Source organism: Calonectris borealis, chromosome 6 (assembly GCF_964195595.1).
Source record: "Calonectris borealis chromosome 6, bCalBor7.hap1.2, whole genome shotgun sequence".
Lineage (NCBI taxonomy): Eukaryota > Metazoa > Chordata > Aves > Procellariiformes > Procellariidae > Calonectris > Calonectris borealis.
In genome coordinates this window covers 7,196,680-7,216,575 of record NC_134317.1, presented here as the reverse complement: position 1 = coordinate 7,216,575, position 19,896 = coordinate 7,196,680, and the positions used below count along the sequence as shown (strand labels likewise).

General features: G+C 41.9%; 1 protein-coding gene across 1 annotated transcript in view; it reads left to right on the top strand.

The window, feature by feature from the left end:
• Positions 1–18,517, top strand: part of THSD7B (thrombospondin type 1 domain containing 7B) — a 271,437-nt gene extending 252,920 nt beyond the window's left edge. Inside the window, exons 20-27 of the mRNA XM_075152722.1 lie at positions 2,816–2,961; positions 8,085–8,244; positions 8,590–8,763; positions 8,853–8,948; positions 10,033–10,115; positions 11,711–11,903; positions 15,510–15,597; positions 17,403–18,517. Of these exons, the coding sequence (XP_075008823.1) occupies positions 2,816–2,961; positions 8,085–8,244; positions 8,590–8,763; positions 8,853–8,948; positions 10,033–10,115; positions 11,711–11,903; positions 15,510–15,597; positions 17,403–17,484 (1,022 nt within the window). The 3' untranslated portion in view covers positions 17,485–18,517. The remainder of the gene's footprint in view (positions 1–2,815; positions 2,962–8,084; positions 8,245–8,589; positions 8,764–8,852; positions 8,949–10,032; positions 10,116–11,710; positions 11,904–15,509; positions 15,598–17,402) is intronic.
• Positions 18,518–19,896: the final 1,379 nt, after the last annotated feature.

Below are 19,896 nucleotides of genomic sequence, written 5' to 3'. Positions count from 1 at the left end.
ACCTGACCTCCACGGCTGCATTTAAGTAACTTGATCCCTGCTCTGGTCTTGCGGTTGCTTGCTAGGGTTGTGTTTTATATGCTCTGCTCATGCTCGTTAAACAGATAACATCTTGTCAGTAATTTTGACTGGGATGAGCTCTAGCAGGAATTTTAATCATCTTGGTTTCAGCTGCGACACATCACTTTTTGTGGAGATAAAATGCAAGGAATGGCAAGATTTTTGGGGGATAAAAAATCTTATTCTTTTGATTTGAAAATATGATCCTATGTTTCTGAGATGAAATTTTAGCTGCTGATGCAAAACAGGATTTTAAGTGACCAACATTAACAAGACTAGCCTTTTTTTCCTCCTTTCAAAACTAATGACAAATTTGAGGATATGAAGAAATACTTATTTTCAATTTTCAGCACACTTTCTGTCTTAATTTTCATATTGTTTAACACTGCAGAGCAGAAGAAACAGACATGTGGCCAATTCATGGGGAAATTAAAGAAAAATTCATTGGGAAATTAAAGAAACAACTAGGATTGCTTTGGCTCTTCCAGAGTTTGTATTGGAAGAAAAATAATTTCAGATGCAGTGAGATTCTATTCTCCATAGGCAGCAAAAGATAAGATATTTAAAAAGGAAAGACAAGGAGTTTTTCTGCTACTTGAGTGGTAACTGGGCACCTAGATAACGTTTATGGAGTGAGAAAAAAAAATCAGAGCTTTCAGAAACTCACTGCAGTGACTGTGCAGAGAAGGTTTCAGCGAAATTTCTTTCTTTGATGATTTATTCACAGTATAAAAAGAAAGTGATAGAGTAAATGAGTCAGCTGACCACTGTGAATGCAGTGAGTTTAAATGGTTTGGATAACCAACTGTAGGAAAATAAAATGTAAATACAGAACGGTTGTTAATTCCTCTTAAAAGGAAAATCGTGTTTTTTATTCAATGATCTTCCCATTTACATTTTGCTAGAAAGACGTTAAACAGAGTGTACGAAAGGAAATTATTTCTTTAATTAAAATAGCTTGATGAATGCTTCAGGCTTCCAAGTCCCTCCTAATGAAATCGGATGTTTTAAGCTTAAGAGATCTCCTTTTCCGTAGCTGCCGTTTCGGGAGCTTGTGCCTGGCGGGGCCGCAGAGCTCCCTGGCCTGGGTGAGCCCCCTGCCCCAGGGCACCCCGAAAACCCCACAGCCACGGGCTTCCCACCGTTTCCCAAAGAACCTTTTTCTTGCTTATCAGTCCTCAGCATTCAGAATTAAGAAGAATCCAGCAAATTTGGTTCATTGCCGGAAAGGAAGAAACAGCTAATTTTGGCCTGTGGGGTAGGGGAGGGCTGCTGTGGGGTTCGCCAGCAGCGGGCTGGGGGGTTTCTCTTCCCTTGCTCTGACCCCCGGTGAACCGCAGGAGTTTCTTACCTTTCCTTTCTTCTCAGCTGGTAGGATTTTTTTCCACCTCCTAATGTATCTGATTCCGTGATGGCTGAATGCACAGTCATGTGGATAAGAGCTTTTATCATCACTTCTCTTACAAACTCCTCAGGTCCAGGGGATTAGAATTGGAAAAGGAATAAGTCTTAAAATTGGTTTAAATGGGTTTAAAAATGGAATGCAATGGGTCAGAGCAAGGGAATAGCATTTTAAAGGTAAGAGAGCTTGCTAAGGTATCTGTCAGTAGCTTTTTCAGGTGTGTCTGCTTTTAATTTTTATTTACTAAAATGTTTTTGGAAACCCTGCTCCGTAGATAGTCCCAATGGCAGTTATTAGAGATGTACCTTAAACCCAGCTGCAGTACCGTTAATGAAAAAGTGCGTGCATAAATAGCAGGGAGAAGGATCTGGCTGAATATCGCAGCCTCCCCGCTCCGCAGGGGTGTTTGCTTCCCCCCCGGACTCCCCCCTGCTCACGATTGCAGCTAAACGACTGCGATACGAATGGGAGAGCCCCACCGCCACACGTTCTCTCTTTCCTTTTCAGTGAATTAGCAATTACCACTTGCATCTGTCTTGTTGCACGTGTGTGCCCTTATTACCCAGACCTTTTATTTTTCTAACTGCCTCTCAAATCCATGCCTATTGAAGGTCAAGGCAGAAATTTTATCCACGGCACAATCTTCTGCATCCCATTGCATAAGGGCTTTTTTTTTCCCACTTTACTTCTTAATTGGAGCCAGGATTCTAATTGAAACATTTGGAATGAAAACATTCCTGGACATAAATGGACAGCAAAGGAGACAGAAATGGAATTGCTGTAACTTTAATGAATATATTCAGTTTTATTATTTCAAAAGAAGTAACATAATTGCCTTTTCCATTCAGTGGCTGAAGAAGTTTTCACCAATAATAAATAGGATTTTAATGGAAATGGCAGAAGTGGTTATGGATGGTAATAGCCACTAGAGTGTTTGCAGTTTTCAAATTAGATGCACATAATTGGTCATAAAAAGAAAATTTCATTTGTTAAAAATCTCAGGAAACATACTGAATGTGTAACGTTAGAAATGATGCTGCCACAGGAATTATTTTCTTGTCATATTTAATAATCAGGATTTAGTCAAGTATTTAAATGCGTTGCATAAACAAATAATATATTTGGAGAACATACAAAACTGTGTTTAAAAACTGTCTTTGAAAATATCAGTGACGGCATCACTTAGACTTAACAATTGCATCCATATTATCCAAATTGTCTTCCCAATTAATTGCTTTTTTAACAGCTTTTAGTGGTGGAAAATGAACTAGGAATACTGATAAATCACAAAATCTGCCTTTCTTTCTTTCTCTGGGTCTCCTTCACCGTGTCCTCTCTTCTCCCCTCGCCTAGGCCAGATGGTGCGCGGGCGCTCGGTGGTCCTGCGGGCAGCGGGCGAGGGCAGACCCTGCCCGGAGCAGCTCACCCAGCACAGGAGCTGCCCGGTGAAGCCCTGCTACAGCTGGCTGCTGGGCCCGTGGTCTCCCTGCAGAGTCCAGGTACGGCTTTCTCCAGCGCTCCCCGAGGGCTCCTTGGCTTCCCCGCGGCCGGGGTCAATGACAAAAATCATCATTAAATGGCAGAATTGATTGAGGCCGCCGTTCGCGGGTCGGAGGTGTCTCTGTGGCCATTGAAGGCTCTGGTAAGATCCATAGGAACGCAGGGGAAGTTCAGGAGCGGTAAACCTCTGCACCTCATCTTCCAGCCGTCAGCAGCAATTTATAACAATACGAGTTCAAGTACCATGAGCTTATAGAGGTATTAAAGGAGATTTATGGAATAAATGTGCTTGAGTGGGTGTAGTCATGGTGACCTATAATTTAGTTATATAAAATAACTCTAACAAGAAAATAGATACACAAGATTTCAAGAGAGCTTAGTCTTTTGTATCATTTTTTTCCTCTTTTTAATTTTTTTTTAAAGTAGTGTATAGCAGGTCTTTCCCCACAAGGTCTCCGGTGCAATAGTGTGCGTTATTGTACAAAGTGCTGGTTTCCTCCTTAGCCTGGCTATCTTTTTAATGATCTAAAAATGGCTGGATTCAGTTGCGATGTGCCGTACCTACGCTCGGCACCTCTGCTCGGCACTGGAGCTGTCATTTTTTCACTGCCGATGACTTGCATCAGCCTTGAATTGACTTTTTTTCCCCCTCTGTGCTTTTTCTTCTCTCCTTATCTGTTGGATCGCATTTCCAATATTAAAACGTATTAGTCGGTAACCCAGTTTAAGCAGAGGTGAATCTTTCACATTGAGGTTTCTCAGACGGAGTGAAATCCACTCATGCTGCTTAAAGCTGTGCTGAGATGCAGGTGGGAGAAGTGTGGCTGGGGTGAAAAAGTGCCCTGTCTGGTCCCAGGGGACAGAAGGTGGATCTGTGGCTGCTTCTCCACATCATACCATGTAGGAGGTTGAAGCCAATAATGCATGTAAAGACACATCCCTTGTGTTTTCTGCTCTGCTCTCTACCACGCTGCAAATGCCTTGAATACCTACTCGGTTTCTAGATGCGGTTGGTGGATGTGTAGCGAATACTGCATGTGGCAGAATAGATACTCAGAATTTTCCCAGGTTTTCACAAATGAAATCTGGGGCGTGACAATCTTTGGACAGTCCAAGCTCAGAGAAACAGAAATATATTTATATTTTGTATAATGAACAACAACTCATTGCAACTAGGGATGTGAATATGGTCCTTGTACATACTGCACTCAGTATTTATTTATGTATAACATAAATGATAATATCAGCTGATATTTTGTCCAGCTAACATAAGCAAATTCTGTTAAACATTAGGGAAGAGACCTTCAACCCTAGGAGCTAACATAGCTGATAAAAGAATTAGTAGGGAAGCTGAATTAACGCCCTGGCATAATCCAGATAAATAACACATCGTGCAGATTAAAAGTGTGTGCATCCAGAACCCAGCTAAATTTCAGCTCACAGCAAGTAATCACAGCCGTCCCTAACCCAGATATCATCCCGCGCTTTCAGTGAGATAGAGCCTGCTTCTTTCCTTAAATTACTGCCATGTAGTTTCTCTACCCTTTGCTTTGTTTTGGAGAGGAGCCATTTTATTCGTGTTCACTTCTCTTTAATGAGGTGCTTAGGAATTAAATGTAGTTCATAAATACAGGGTGATTTATTCCTGTGCTTTACTGGAAAAGAAGCTTAAGCTTATTTTCTAAAGAAAGCTTTCAGAAGTCCTGTTTTCAAGGATGCTTTGTGAAATAAAGTAAATGCATCCTATGGTAAGACCAAAATGCATACTGTGAAAGTGTCTTCCTGTAATAATATAAATAGGACAATTAATTATAAGGCTAAAATATTTTTTCCTTGTATTATGAAATAACTGAGACTGCATTTCTTAATTGTAGAAGGGCTATTTTATGCTAAACTGACTTAATGTGAATAATTAGAGGTGTCTACGTGTTTAGGAATAGAGCCCGCTAAGTGTTCTCTATTGCTGATTTTCACAGTATGGAAATCAGTGCATTGCTCTCCAGGTAATTACACATGTCACAGGCACACCTCCGGCGGGCGTGGGGCATTTCTGCTGCATTCAGAGAGATGCAGAACTTGGGAAGCGGTCAATACACCTCATCTTAAAGGGTTACATTACGTTAATCATTTTCCTACTGGAGTTGAAGTGGTTTACACTGATTAGCTTAAAAAAAAAAAATTAGCAGTGTCTGACACTGTTCATAATTTTTCCATTGAAGGAATATAAGTGAAGTAGCTAGATATTATCAAGCACTAGCTGCCTAGCATTCATAAGAAGACTGAGAACCCTTCCTTTCTAACATGTCTTAAAAGCGCTCCCTTAAATGTGATCACGCAATGCTTCCCCATTAGAGAAAACTTTTACCTGATTAAATGCTCATCAACCTATGAAAGCTTTGCCCGATCAACCCGTTACCTAAAATAATTGTGAACACACACGTACCCCAGTAAAAACTGAAAAGGGAAAACTTTTCTTAAAGGCACGTCTGGGCAAAGCATCTCATTAGGACTGTTATCTCCTGTCTTACTAGTGTGTTGTATGTGGAAAGTATTGGAGGGTGATGTGAAAGAAGGTTTGTGCAGCTGTTGTTAGCTTTTTGGTCAATTCAAAAGATATCTGGCTGTCAAAACACAGTCCTGGTGTAAACCTTCTCCTTATTTTACCGGTGGTCACTTGGGGCGAGGGGGGTGAGAGGCGGAGGCTCCGTGCAGGTGCTCCTGCAGGGGCCCGTACCTCCAGGCTGTATTTAGGGGACCCAGGGTGGGTTCTGCATCCTCCATAGGGTCAGTGTAGAAATTTTTGTAGCCAAATGGGGGAAATCCCCTCTGGAAGTCATATCTCTGCATATTTCCTGCCAGGAGCTTGTCACTGTAGAGGCAAATCCTGGTTCTAGGCAAACCTCAGATGATCACATCTTCCAAGGAAGAGCATTCACAATACAGATTTGATCCTCCGAGTTTTGAATATGTGATCATCTCCTTGGCAGTTTTTCTCTGATTAGCGGCTATTCCCTGCATCCTCAGTGTGCCATTACTGCAGCAAACTTCCACTGATTCCACACCTATTAATTAGATCTTCAAATGTATAATTTTGGGGACATGAATAATTTTTAAGATGATAAGGAAGTTAGTGCAGCGCTCCTGCGTTGCTTATGACCTTGCCAAATATATCAAAAAACATCTCCCTCTATAAATGACAGGATGACATTTTGTCTTTTAAGTTGTTCAATTGATTGTAAAAACACATTGCTCATCTTGAAAGAAAGCAAGCAAATTGAAGCCACTGTTAAAAAGCAAACCTTTATCTTTGGAATTGTTTGAGAGCCCACGGTTTATATTTATTTTTTATTCTAAACACTGGAAAATATGAGTGTATTTCCAATATTGCATGATGGAAGAATGAAGACAGTTGCATGTGGACTTTTATAGTGGAGACTGCTACACCAAAAAAATGGATTGTTTTCACTTATTATTTATATTTATATCTTGGTATTCATGTAACTATTTATATATTGATATGTATATAAATACCTATATATTGTTTCTACGAGAATAAGTATCTTTTTAAAAACTTTTTTTGTCCTTTCCAAAGGACATAATCTTTAGGCATTCCCTGAACCACTTTGAGCTGGAAATACACTGCAGTTTGATTAGTGCCCATTTCCCCCGAGAATTTTCTCCACATCGTCTTCTGTTTCCACCAGCCATTTCTAAGAGCTCTAACCCCATTGACAGCTGCATGAGTTATTTACACACCATTAATCTCAGACCACAATAGAGGTTTCAGTGGTGAAACAGTAATTTAGAACAATAAGTTACATACTGACTAAAGTGAAACACGGTGTTAAAAACTTGAAATCTGGCTGCATATACTAAATCTACACTAATACTTCTCTAAGATGCTTTTGATTAGCAACTGCTCTAAATCCAGCTAGTTATGCTCTTATTTCCATTTCATTGTGGGTCTGCAACGGAAGGGATGGAAAGAATGAAAAAGCTACCAGGTGTATGCAAGAGAGCCATTCCTGCTAGCAAACACGCTGCTGAATGAACGCGCTCGCTAGGAGCCATTCTGCTCTGCAGATGAAGTCCATTATTTTAAAAGAATCCACTGCCAAGTGATCCAAAGGAGCACTTCCCTTGGTTATAGAAAAGCAATGTTTCATCCTTCTTCTTGAGTTTTATTTACTGAATTTTGTAAAGTGCCATTTCCGCAAGGCTTCAGGCGCGAGTTCATAAAGCGTCACGCAGGTTTAAGATGTGCACCTCAAACATCATTGCAGCTCTGTTTTTCAGATAAGAATGAAACAACTTCAGCCTCTAGAAATATCTTCCATTCTTATAGCATCCTCAGCCCTTGATCGTCGCTTTAGCCAAACAATAGTGATTTTCCGGTAAAGGATGTCTTCTTCAGCAAGTAGTTTGGTGTATGGCTAAGTATTTCAAAACTGGCCTGATGAGCGTGGAGTGGCTCAGCTGGAGCCTCCTATTGCTTGTTCAAATGGGGCTCAGTGCTAACAGGCGATGGCTGACTTTGGGTGATGTTTTGGTAGAGTATGTGACATGAGTTGGTGAGCTCTGTCTACTCCAGAACCGATAGCTCCCTTTAAGAAATTACACAAACCGCCTAGTGCGCAATAACCCTTGCAGTCTAATTAAGAGTGCTGGCCGTTGCAGAGTTTAAACCATGTAAGTGCTCCTATTAAGCTGTATCGTCTAAGGAGGTGAGTGGAAATGTCTTTTCCTTATGGATAGGCTCTGCTCTTGACCTCTTTAGAGAAGCCAAAAATTTCTGTGTTCATTTAACTGGGCGCTTCGTAAGAATCAGTAAATTCACTAGCTCTAGGTAAAGGTGTGAAGGGCCAACCCCAAAGGCAGGATTAATCTTTTGTGGTACCCACCTCTCCTCCTGGTTACGTGTGGCTCTGCTCCTACCTCTGAGCTTCTGTAGAGATGTGTACAGAGGAGATCTCCATCTGTCTTCCCATTACTGAGGATACTGTTGCAGTCCAGAGACGGAATTTGTATTTTTGAAGTCTTTTTAGGTGGAATCAGCTGTGTTTCTTTTGCCATCTGCTAATGTCAGCGATGCGTGTCTCTGTTCCCTGCTATCATTTTGTAGGGTGGACAGTGTGGAGATGGATTGCAAGTCCGTAACCTCACATGTGTAGTGTATGACACATCTGTTTCTGCTACATCCAAACCAGTAGAAAATGCGTTATGTGGTGAGCTGCCATCAAAAGAGAGTGTGCTGCAGTTACCGTGCTCTGTGCCTTGCCCAGGTAAGGTCTTTGGAAAGTCCCAGTGCATTTCTGCCTGTGATAGCTGTCTGAGACAGAGATGCTTCCATAACTCTGAGTACTGTCAGCCGCTGTAGTAAGAATTTGTACTTCAGCAGATCAGGTAAATGCTCAGTCTGCTGTTTCTAGATCACTCAAAAAAGACTTTTTTTTTTTTTTTTTTTGAGAAAATGAGATTCCCCATGAAGCAGAAAATCTGAATAATGCATACTGCTGGGTGATAAACTGGGGGCATTTCACTATTACAGCTGTTGTACGCCTGGGTTGTCCTTATCCTTTAAGGCTGATTCCTTTTGAAAACCTGTGATTTATTCTTTTAACGTACAGGTGACTGCCACCTGACAGAGTGGTCAGAGTGGAGCTCTTGTGAGCTCACCTGCATCAATGGCAGGAGCTTCGAGACAACGGGGCACCAGTCCCGATCCAGGGCATTTATCGTTCAGTCTCCTGAGAACCAGGAGAGCTGCTCCGGACAAGCGATGGAAACGCGACCTTGCTCAGGTAGCGTGGCCACAGCGCTGCTTCCTCCCGTTCAAGAGTTGATTCTGGTTTTGTTGCAAGGTGAAGACTAACTGGTATTGATGTTGCAGGAGGGAAGTGTTATGACTACCTGTGGAAAACCAGCCTTTGGCGAGACAACGTACGCACGGTGTGGTGTCAGCGCTCAGATGGAATAAATGTCACAGGTATATCCAAAAATTGCCGTGCACAACTATGAATGGAAGTCTCCATCCAGGTTTTTCTTCTTCTGCATCAGTTGCTCAGAGGGCAGTTGGACAGCCTTCCTAACTCCTCCAGAATTTCAGTTCAGATTTGTGTGTAGAAAAGACAGATGGGAGCTTACCAGCCTTGCTGTCAGGTCAACATCACACATGTCATTACACGAGAGTATTTGGGTGAATTACTCCTACTGTTGGGTTGGGCATGGGAAGAAATGAATGTGCATGGACTGAAAGGGCTTCCTGGGCTGGCTTGCACAGCCGTTAGTGCAACCTTCCTGTAACTGGAGAACAGAAGAGAACATCACACGCGTGGTAGAGAGCCCAGCTTCAGTACCTCTTCTATTCAACACACAGGAATGTCAAATCGCTCAAACTGTGAGGTTCCTGCTGTTGCCGTGACCTACAAATTCTGCCTGCGCAGGATGAAAAGGGAAATTTACGGTCAGCACTTTGAAGCTCCACAAGAGATTGGCAAAGGCAGTAGGGCTCGCACATCCGTAGGATCTCTCTCAATATGCTCAGGGTGAATGAGGAGAGAGTAGAAATGAAAATGCAGATGTTCTTATCTAGTTCTATTTATAATGACTAGTTAAGATAATAACAAAAGTTTTATGTGCAAAGGTTGCCGAGTAGTTAAGAACTCATTCACATGTTTTTATTCCTGTAGAAGCACGGACTTCCCCAAGTGAGGATGGGCAAAGGCGTTATGTGGATTATGTCTTCTTATGTAGATAAGACATTAATGAGGACACAGAAGATCTGCATCTAATTCCCGATTCTGTCCCCAACTTCCTATGTAGCCTGTGGCAAATTGCTTAAATCTGTATACCTCTGTTCTCCATTAACAAGATGGGTATGATAATAATTCCCTGCCTTGTTAAGCCAAATTAATTAATGCAATGCCTACAGATATTATGCTAATGTGCCCAATAGATTAGTATTTAACTATATAAAATAAGCAAGCAAGCACTTCTTACACTCTGGTCTTCCAAGTCAAAAACATTTTTAAAAATATATCCGTGAAGGCACTCAGTATTTTCTTTTACAGGAGGGTGTGCTCTTCGGACGAAACCTGCAGAAGTTCGGCACTGCAGCCCGGCGTGCAGAAAGCCATTCTCCTACTGCACACAGGTACTTGCTCACTGCAGAAGAGGGTTGAGAAATTCACACTGCAAAATCTATTCAGTTAGCTTCTGTATCTTAAATGCATTCCAGGACCTAGAAAATAGTTTAGTGTGTCCATGGTACCACCTCGAGGAAGTTTTGGGAATTTCAGTCTGAAAGGAAACCTTCATAAACCTGCACAAACGAATGATGGAGCATGTTACAAGTTTGGTTTTGTTCCGTGGAGGGGTTTTGGATCATGTTGGTTTAATTTTCATTGAATGCTATTGTACTGTCCTGTAGAAAATGGATTGTTTAAAACTTCTGTAAAAGAGGAGATAAGAGAGTCCTCTCCTGCTCCTCCACAGACATGGAAAGCCCCCGTGAGCGTAGGGAAGATGTAGCGTATGATCCCACCATCCCCATACTGCCTTCTAAGGCAAAAGCTGGAAATGACCTTTTTTGCTGAACTGTTGAGCATCTGCAACACCTGCTGATTCTTTGAGCCATGGCCATTTCTTTGCCTCTGAGCAAACATGAGCCCAGAGGTTACAAATGACCCTTCCTGTACCGAAGTCCAGAGTAAGAGCTTCCCAAAATGCCATATCTATGTCAGTACTGTGATGGAGTATAAAACCCAGAACCCTTAAAGTAGCGAGGGGCACCTGGGGTTTAGATATTTATATTTTGAAAATAGCCTCCACAGCTCTCGGCTTCAGATGAGTAGCTGGTGGGAGGAATTACCATTGGAAAGTAGCTCATGGGCAATGGAATGTGGCTGAGAGGGTGGTCAGGAGGGTGCTCAGAGCCTACAGGAACATAAAAATGATGGGTAAGCATGAATTTATTAGCTATAAAAACTCTTGAGACTTCACCTTTTGTCTAAAAAAGCTCAGGATTACATCTGTCAACAAGAGGGGGATGTTGTGGCAATAAACTGATGTCAAGAGTTAAATTCTTATCAGAGATTGTAAATCAATTGCCTGTTTGGATCGTAACTGAGGGTGTCAGACACTCAGAAAGGCATTGTAATTATAAGATAATTAGCAAAGAAAAACAATCTAAAAAAGCTGTTTTAAAGTAGAAATAGAGAAAACGGAGTCTCTATTTAGCAAACCACAGACTTCTAAGAAACCTCTCGAAGAAACTGCTTAGACTGATCCAGAGCAGTGGATATTTGGCTGTAAGAAGCAAGCTTCATTTCAGACAGCCCTGTGAAATACCGGAGTGGAAATACACTGGGAGGGTTGGGGTCTGAAGTGGGGTTGTTTCTCGTTCGTCTCTTCTAATGCCCAGCAGGGTCAGTGGGAAAATGGTTATTGACAAGAGGAGTTTGGATCAAGCCACAGATGCCTGTTATTAAAACTGTTAGGACGAAAATATTTGGGTGTTGGGCTTCTCCGTAATTACTTACTCTTTTTCAACCAATTCCCCAAATATATTTTGGCTTTTTGAACTGAAATGGGTTTGCGAGTACCAGTTCCTCGCTTGTTTGGTTTGGTGGTGGTGAAGTGGCATGTGCAGGGTAGACCTTGCAGTTTCTTCATACTTTGCCTACAATTTGCATTGTTCTGTGAGAGGCTACTATTTGGTTTAATACTGAATTCCCTTTTATCACCTAGAGAGGAGTCTGCGGTTGTGAGCGAGGATATACAGAAATAATGAGATCAAATGGTTTCCTGGATTACTGCATGAAGGTACCAGGTTTGGAAGATAAGAAAGCTGATGTTAAGACCATTGCTGGAAAAAATAAACCTGTCAACTCAAAAATACATGACATTTTCAAAGGATGGTCTATTCAACCTTTTAATCCAGGTGAAAAACTTAAATATGAATGGAATAAATTGTCTTTACAATGTTTCTGTAGAAGAAAGGTACAAGCTTTGTAGATCATAACACCAGATTGTGTCTGGGAGCTGCAGAGCAGCCTCCCAGTTTCTAACTCGCATGCCATCTTTCATTCCTTTGTGCCTATGCAGAGTAATCACAATCTCTTACGTTGAGAGATAGCAAAGTCAGAATAAAGCAATAATATTTCGCAAAAGTATGCTCATATGTGATTTGGGGGGATGCTTAGAACTATTATCTGATGATGTTTTTAGAAGTAATATGTTTGGACGAGGAAAGATATTGATCACTAATGCCTCAGAAGATTCAGAGCAGAAAGTACTTAAGATTTCATTAAAGAAAACATTCATTGTTTCTTGCCATATTTCAAAAGTGTATGAAAAAAACAGGGTAGAAAGTGTAGAGTTTGGAGTTTTAAGTGTTGAAGTTAAGACATTGAAAAACACCCCACAAAAAGCAGACAAGCTGCTGTGCCCAAGATCCAGCAGTGGATCTTTGACTTCCACACCATAAAATGCTTCCCAGTTGGAACCACATACTGGATGTGCCCAGACTGGTCCACAGGACTGGTGCTGTAGCTGTAATAGCTGATTATCATTTTGACTGCTATTTTGCAAGATTAATTTATTCAAAATAAATTTCTAAAATGCAAATAGGACTTTAAAATGGGAGACAAAGGTGTCAGGTGCATCAAGTTTTACTGAAACGCGTTAGGCTCCCCGTATTCTAAAATACTGGCAGTGCAGTCTGCCCCCTCTCCGGTTACCTGACGTTGCATTTGTTTCCTATTAGTTTGTAATGAACACGAGACTTTAGGAAACATGTAACGAAAGGTTCTGTTACGGGATTCAGGGAACCATAATTCTGTCTGATATATGTGATCACACTTTGAATGTTACATTTACATATTTGATTTGCATACAGTTGTTAACCTTTGCGTTGACAATCTCCGAGCTCATAGAGCTCGGTCCAAAGCATTTGGCTGGTTTTCAATCAAACCCATCATCCAGAAGCCCACGCAGTTCACCAGCAGTTTGAGTCACAGGTTTGGGGTTAATTGCCTTTTTGTCAGCATCCGTGGCCCTTTGTAGGCTGTCTTACTTAGGTGTCCTCTCTTCAGCTGGTACCTTTATGGGGTTAGAAAAAGGGAGAGAGGTGTAGGTGGATGCTGCAATCTTCTCTTTTTAAATCAGCATTCGAGGCTGCAGCCCTGAAAGCTTCTGCTGGGCTTGACCTCAGGGCAGCATCTGTGAGCCAGTTCTCCCCCAGGGACTACAAGACAGAAATAGGGACTAAGGAGCTTTTACAGAACATGGTGTTATTTAATTTTAGGGCAGAAATGTTATAGAAACAATATATGGGAAAGGAATAAATGTGCTCCATGTGTGCTAAGTGTATCACCAACCCCTTGGCATCCTGCAGGTAGCTCTTCAGTCTGTATGTGCCCTTCAGACCCCAGCTCAAGGCTGGCGCTCTTCAAATCACTCCCCTTTGTCTAACTTCTTGACAAAATATGGAACTACTCCCCTTAAACAGGCTCTTAGGCTTACTAGTCTGGGGGTTTGCAATAATTACTGCTAGCTGAGCCAGGAAACCACTGTTACCTCCCAGTTACGCTCTTGATAGCGGGTCTATGGTGAACCCTCCCTGTATGGATGGCATTTACTGCCCTTCAGTACCATAGTCCTTGACATTTGTGTACGTCTAAGGACTTATATCTGTCAGTAAAAGTATATGTGCCTTTCTCCAGTTAATTTGTGATTTCCTTTCCCGTTTACAGTTTGGAACAAAAATTTTATTACGATTTAATGAGGCTGGTGTTTTTGTTCTTTTAAATGCTCTGCAGAGGTGCACAGAACTGATTTCAAATCAGGCTGTGTCTCTCCTTTCTTTACCACACTCTGGGAGGCCAGAGTTCAGGTACAGAAGCTTTTTTCAAGTTGAGAGGCAATTTAGATAGCATTGTTTAAATTGTAAGATGACATGGTCCAATGCCTTTATGTTGGGGATGGAGAGCGTAGCTGCCTTCATAGCAGACATGGTGGGATGCCTTTTTGTGGCTGTGACAGTCCCTTTGCAGGACTGCTAAATGTTTCTTGGCCATTTCCAGTTGAGAGGGCGACAAATTTCATACCCAGACTTCAGCAAAAAAAAAAAAAAAACAGAACAACCCAGACCTGACAAACGGAGCTCTTCTGACATGGGAGATAGGCTGTAAGTGTTTCGAGGAGAAGAGAAGATCTGTGAGAGGTACTCAGCCTTTCCACAAAGTCTGGAAGAAAAAAGAAAGAATGGGATCTGATTAAATACGTTTCCCTTTGAAAAAATTCATCATTCAAACATAAAATGTAAAACAGGCTCAGTGATTGTTCCGTGAAGTAACTCCCCACTCGCATGACTGCGTTTGGAATGGCCTCTGTCAAACGTGTCTGTGGGCACCGCGCAGGTTCGTGTTCCTGCCTCCAGTCTGTATTAACAGCTCTGTTGGTGTGAATCAGCTCAGACTTCTGCTACATGGAAAAAATACCATCGCTTCTCCCCACAAGGAAAGCTGTACAGCCAGAACGGAGCAAGAAACAGAAATATTGATCTTTTAAAAATTATTATTATTAATGCAAAGCTTGTAATTAAGGATCTGTCCAAATAATGTGTTTTGAGACTTTCTATCAGAAGGAAATGTTTCGACACACTCAAGCTCACATGTGCGTGGAGGGGTTTCTGCAAGGGTCGCAGAGCGGGTCCCCTGTCTTTGCAACCCACACAGTCCTAATCAAGCGCCTTACCTTGTCTTAAAGCCAGTTATGTCTGCTGCTCCTGTGGCCCAGCCAGAAAGCTCTTACACAACTTCATCCCTCTTACTATTACAAAGCGTATTCTTGTTTTTATTCTAAGCCGACTTTATTCCCATTTGTTGCCCGAGCGTTTTTCAGCTCTAAGTAGCTTGTTCGCTTGTGCTCGCTGGTGTTTACCCCAATTGACCCCCAAGTATTTATGGAGAACAATCCCATCCCTTCTCAGTCCTCTTTTCTTTAGGCTAAACATATCAGGTGTTATCTCCGTTTCTATTTGGGTCAGCTCAACATTGAACTGCCTTTGCCAGAGCAGCCACTGGGGCTCCTGAGTAAATGTACTGCAATTATCTCCTGCCCCTGCTCCCTTCCACGGGCAGGAGCCTGCCCGGCTTCTATGTCCTGTGCTGCACCATAAGCCCGGGCTGCCCGTCATGGACCCCGGGAGCTCAGCCAGAGGGGAGGTTATGAAATATTGCTGCTTTGGAAAACTGAGGCGAAGAGTTCATTTTCAGTTTTCAATGAGGAAAATCTACACTCCTTATCAAAGTTAAGATTTTGTCTTTAAAGCGATTGATTGTTACAGGAATCTTTTTTTCTATCAAAAATGTGGGGTTTATGGATTATTCCCAGCCAGTCCTTGCTGTGTTTCCCATCAATGGTACTACTAATTTTGCTCGTGTGCTTTCTCTTTACTTAATCTCTTAAGAATTTGTGTGTCTTAGAATAAAGTTTTTTATTCTCCCTTTTTCTCCCTCTGTCCTTTTCCCTCATCTTCCAACAGATGGCAAACTGAAGATGTGGGTGTACGGAGTATCAGCTGGCGGGTTCCTCATCATAGTTTTCGTGATTTTTACATCCTACCTGATGTGGTGAGTATGGCATGTGTTTTGTCCTTAAATAAAAGCTAGTTTGCTTTTATTTAAACAATCCCAAATATATCACAATGCTCTGCGTGGCAGGGGTTTAATCCTCAAGGCTTTAGGGAAGGATGGAGCTTGGATTACTTAACTGCCTTCGTTTGGCCCCTACCTCAGAGTAATTTAAAACTCTCCGAATGCTATCCAGCGTAATCATGAAGAAGTGTGGTGGCCATGCAGGGAAAGAATTATTTTTGGTTATCAATAGGCCCTTATATTTATTCAGACTTCTGCTGGGATTAGAAAGGGCTTTTTATTGTATTCTTTAAAAAAAAGATAAAGTAAAACTGAAAAAAGGCAAGGGGGCTGATTGGATCGAGGAGCTGGCTTCCGCTCAAGGAAGGACTAAATAGAATAGGGGCATTCAGTTGGAAAATGATGTCTGACGTGGGAATACAATAGAGGTCTATGAAATCATGAATGGAGTAGAAAAGGGCGCTAGGGAATTTTTATTTCCCACAATATAAGAAGTGGGAGGCATCTGATGAAATGATCGTTTAAAATAAACAAAAGATTGTATTTTTCACACAGTGCATTATTACCTTGTGAGCTTACCGCTGCCGGGGACTGTGCATGCCAGGAAGATAAATGGATTCAAAGATGGCATAACAGTTCACGGGAGATTGGGTCTCTTGGTGTTAATTGTGGTTTTCTGGATGTATGCTCCAGCTCAGGAAATCCCTAAATAGGTTTTTGCAGTGAATACATCAGGTGGAAACATGTCCTGTGTCTAAAGCTGCTGTTACCAGCCACTTGTTAGAGATAGGGTACCGGGTGTAGCGAAGCTCTGGTCTACACCAGTGTGTCACTGGTGATGGGCCTTACTGGTGGGGGAGATGTCTGCCCTCCTCCAAAGCAGCCGTCGCCCCGGGCAGGGGTGGCAGGCCTGGCTTGACGGAGCTGGTGTTGCTCTCTCTGGTTTGAATGTTTGGAAGGACGCTGCCATTGATGCGTCTTGGAGGATACAAAGGGAGCAGTGGCCAGCGTCCGTGTGTCCTGGCAATGCCCACAGCTGTCCCTGAGGATCGTGGAGCTGGCCTGGGCTTTACGAACATTAATGGTGCAAGCTGCCCCAACCCCTGTCAGATCAGGGCAGGCAACCAGAGAGTCACAACCGTGGCCTGACAGCATCATTGCCCTCTTTCATCCAAAATCAGTTTATTTTTTCTCACTCTCTTAGTCTTCCTCTCAGTTAAAAGCTTAAATAACAGCATTTGGACGCTGCTTAGGAATTGCTTCCTTATTTTCCAAGCCATGTAGTTACCATTTCTCTGTGGCTTCACGGTGGAGCATACAGAGGATTTTTTAAATAACATTACATAGTTCTCCATCACTTGAAGACTGGTGAGGAAGTGTATTTCTCAATAATAATTATTGTTGCTTCAATACTGTGCCAAAGAAAAAATGAGAATATCCCACTCCTAGACAGTTCATGTTTCAATTTTTCTGCGAGGTGTTCCTTGGTTTGTCAGCTGTGAGAAGACACGGGAGACAAATATGCTTTATTTCCTCTCTAGATGAAGAGCACAGTTGGCTGCCCGTTTTCGGCAGGCTGTGTCTGTACCACACACGTAATAGCACATAAGCAGGTCCACGTGGTTTTTCTTGGAACTAGTCACTGTACTGCAGTGTCACCTAGTTGCAAAATGAAATAGCCGGCATGGGAAGTTGATTTTTTTCTTGAAGTTTAGTTTCTGATGATGTTTCTGAGCTTATTACAGTTTATAATTTTGTCTCCTGAAATATTTTTCTTGCAGCAAAAAAACAAAGCAGCATCAAAGCACTCCACCGCAACAGAAGCCTCTAACCTTGGCCTATGACGGAGACATTGATATGTGACAGAAAGAAATCCAAATGTAGACATCGACTGCCTTAACTGCTACCTTTTTTGGAACTCTCCGACTTCTCAGTTTTTTGAGGAATCTCCTGATGTGTAATATACCGGGCAGAACAGAAGTATCTCAAGCTTAAAATTTTGCCACCCCTTTATTAAAAAAAATGGAGTCAAAAATTTGGATCTTGTGAAACTCTTTTGTGAAGAGACCAGATAATACATCTCTTCCTGTTGAGCAATGGGAATAAAAACAAAAAAAAAGAGAGAATCTACAGACATCAAAAGGAATTAGTGAAAAAAAAGGCATGACAATCCTGAGGAAAATGTGACATTTACTGTAAATGACAAGTTTGACACAGCATCATTATGCACTATATTAGTGCAGGGTTCTTTATTCTTCACCTATTTCAACAATGAGTTTTCTAGTGTTTACATTTCGTTCAAAGACTTTAAAACCGGATCATGTATTTTCAGAAACGCAAGGAAGAATGAGTTGAAGTGTCTGAAGTTATCAGGGTTTTTAAAGTTTCTTCCTTCTTATCCTGTTTTCTAATTCTGGAATATGATTTTGCTTCATTTCCACGTACAGGACAGAATGAGGATTGTTATGAAAAAGCATAGGTGGTTTCTTAACCAAGAATATTTTTTAAAGAGTTGAGTAGATAGGTGTTTTGATGAACGGCGAGAGGATTTGATTGTTTAAAAAGTATTTTAAATTAAATTAAACCATGTAGATGCATTATGGCCAATTTAAATTGTTATTCAGTTTAATTAATACAAACTCTGCTTTTGTATTTAAATTTTCTTATCTGAAATATTTATAAATTCTTTTTTTGAATTTAATTACCTGACCTCATTTAATATACATCAAACACAAATGCAGTTTGTAGAAGGTCTTGCTTTTTTAAATGTTTCGAAACCACTGCGAAGTTACATGTCGTAAACATCTGGGAACATTTGAAGAGGGTAAGTGTTTATAATAGTGTGTGTTGCAAGTAAGAAAGTGCCATCTTGTGGTATTGACTTGTATTTATAAGCAAATAAAATGCTAAAGAGAGTGAGAAAATTGCTTCTGGTATGTTGAATTAAATGTGTGTAAGCAACATTTGTTATTAGTCTTTTACTGTGTCTGAGATTGGACTCGGATTGCAAACAATTCTGGCATATTTTGTGCTGTAGCGATTAGTGAAAGAAATATTGTAGACAAGTACAAGTCGAGAGAAATAATTACAGATCTGGAGAATGCTTGGTCTTATTTTTAGCTCAATTCTGCTGCTTATTCCAATAATTAGAAGGAAGAGGAAAAAAGAATTGTTGCCAGCCTAGCACCTACGCAGTCCTTCTCAATCCGCAGTTACTTCAGAGCAGATCATCGCGAGAGAAGGGTGTAACTAGGGCGGAGGGCAATGCTCGTCTTGTTATGTTGCTATCCACAGCTTTGTAAAGGGATTTGAATATTACGGTTTCACTGAAAAAATGATGGTGGTGTAGCTAGGTTTCCTTCCCCAGGTCAGGATCCCTCCCCTTCAGCGTTTCTCCCGCAGCCTCGAATTGAGATGATGTTGTGTCATCAAAGCAAGGCCAGGAATGCGCTTTCCTCTTCTCGCATTAAAAAAAAGGCTGATGGAATTGCGAGGGGAAATTGCCTCACATATTTCTGGCCCTGAAGATCTTCAGCTGGCTCTACTTTCTACCTTAGAGCTATAACTGTTTATGGTATAAAAAGCAGGATCTGGTGTTCCCCAGTAACATCGGGGGCCTAAATCTTTTTTAAAGTACCCTGTACTGAACCTTTGAGTAACATGTATAGAGTAAGAGTTACAAGGGGAATGATGATCCAACGCTATTAGGAAGAATACTGCCAGATCTTAATATATTTTGTCTGCGGGATACAATATGTGGGGAGAATGGTACTCTCTGAATAATGAAGGAATAAACTCAATTAAGCATGCTGTTCAAAAAGGCGTTGGGGTGGGAAAGATGGTGTAATAATAACAAAAAATGACAGCTGCAACATGTGGTCATTGCCCTCACCATCAGGGTAAATTACAGTCCAAACGGTGATGTCCAGCGCAGGAGATGCGGGCTGGATGGTGAGCTGCCCGGGGGGGAGAAGGAGCTCCAGGTACAGCACTGCGAGGTGCGTGTTTGTACTGAGCAGATGGATCTGGGGTTGTGCTTCAGTTTGGTGGCCTTCACGCAGTCCCTGTCCCCACTCGTGCTATAGTTCCTTCTGGCCAAAGCCCCAGGGGCTCTCCGAAGGGCTGGGGCTGGGGCTGGGCGCTGCCTGTGGAGCTGCGGGCTGTGCAGGGCGCTGGCGCGGGGCCGAGGGACCACATCTGCTGCCGAGCTGTTGCAGTTTGGTGAAGCCCTTTAGGGAGTGAGTGCAGGTGTTTGACTTTGTGGGATAAAATAAA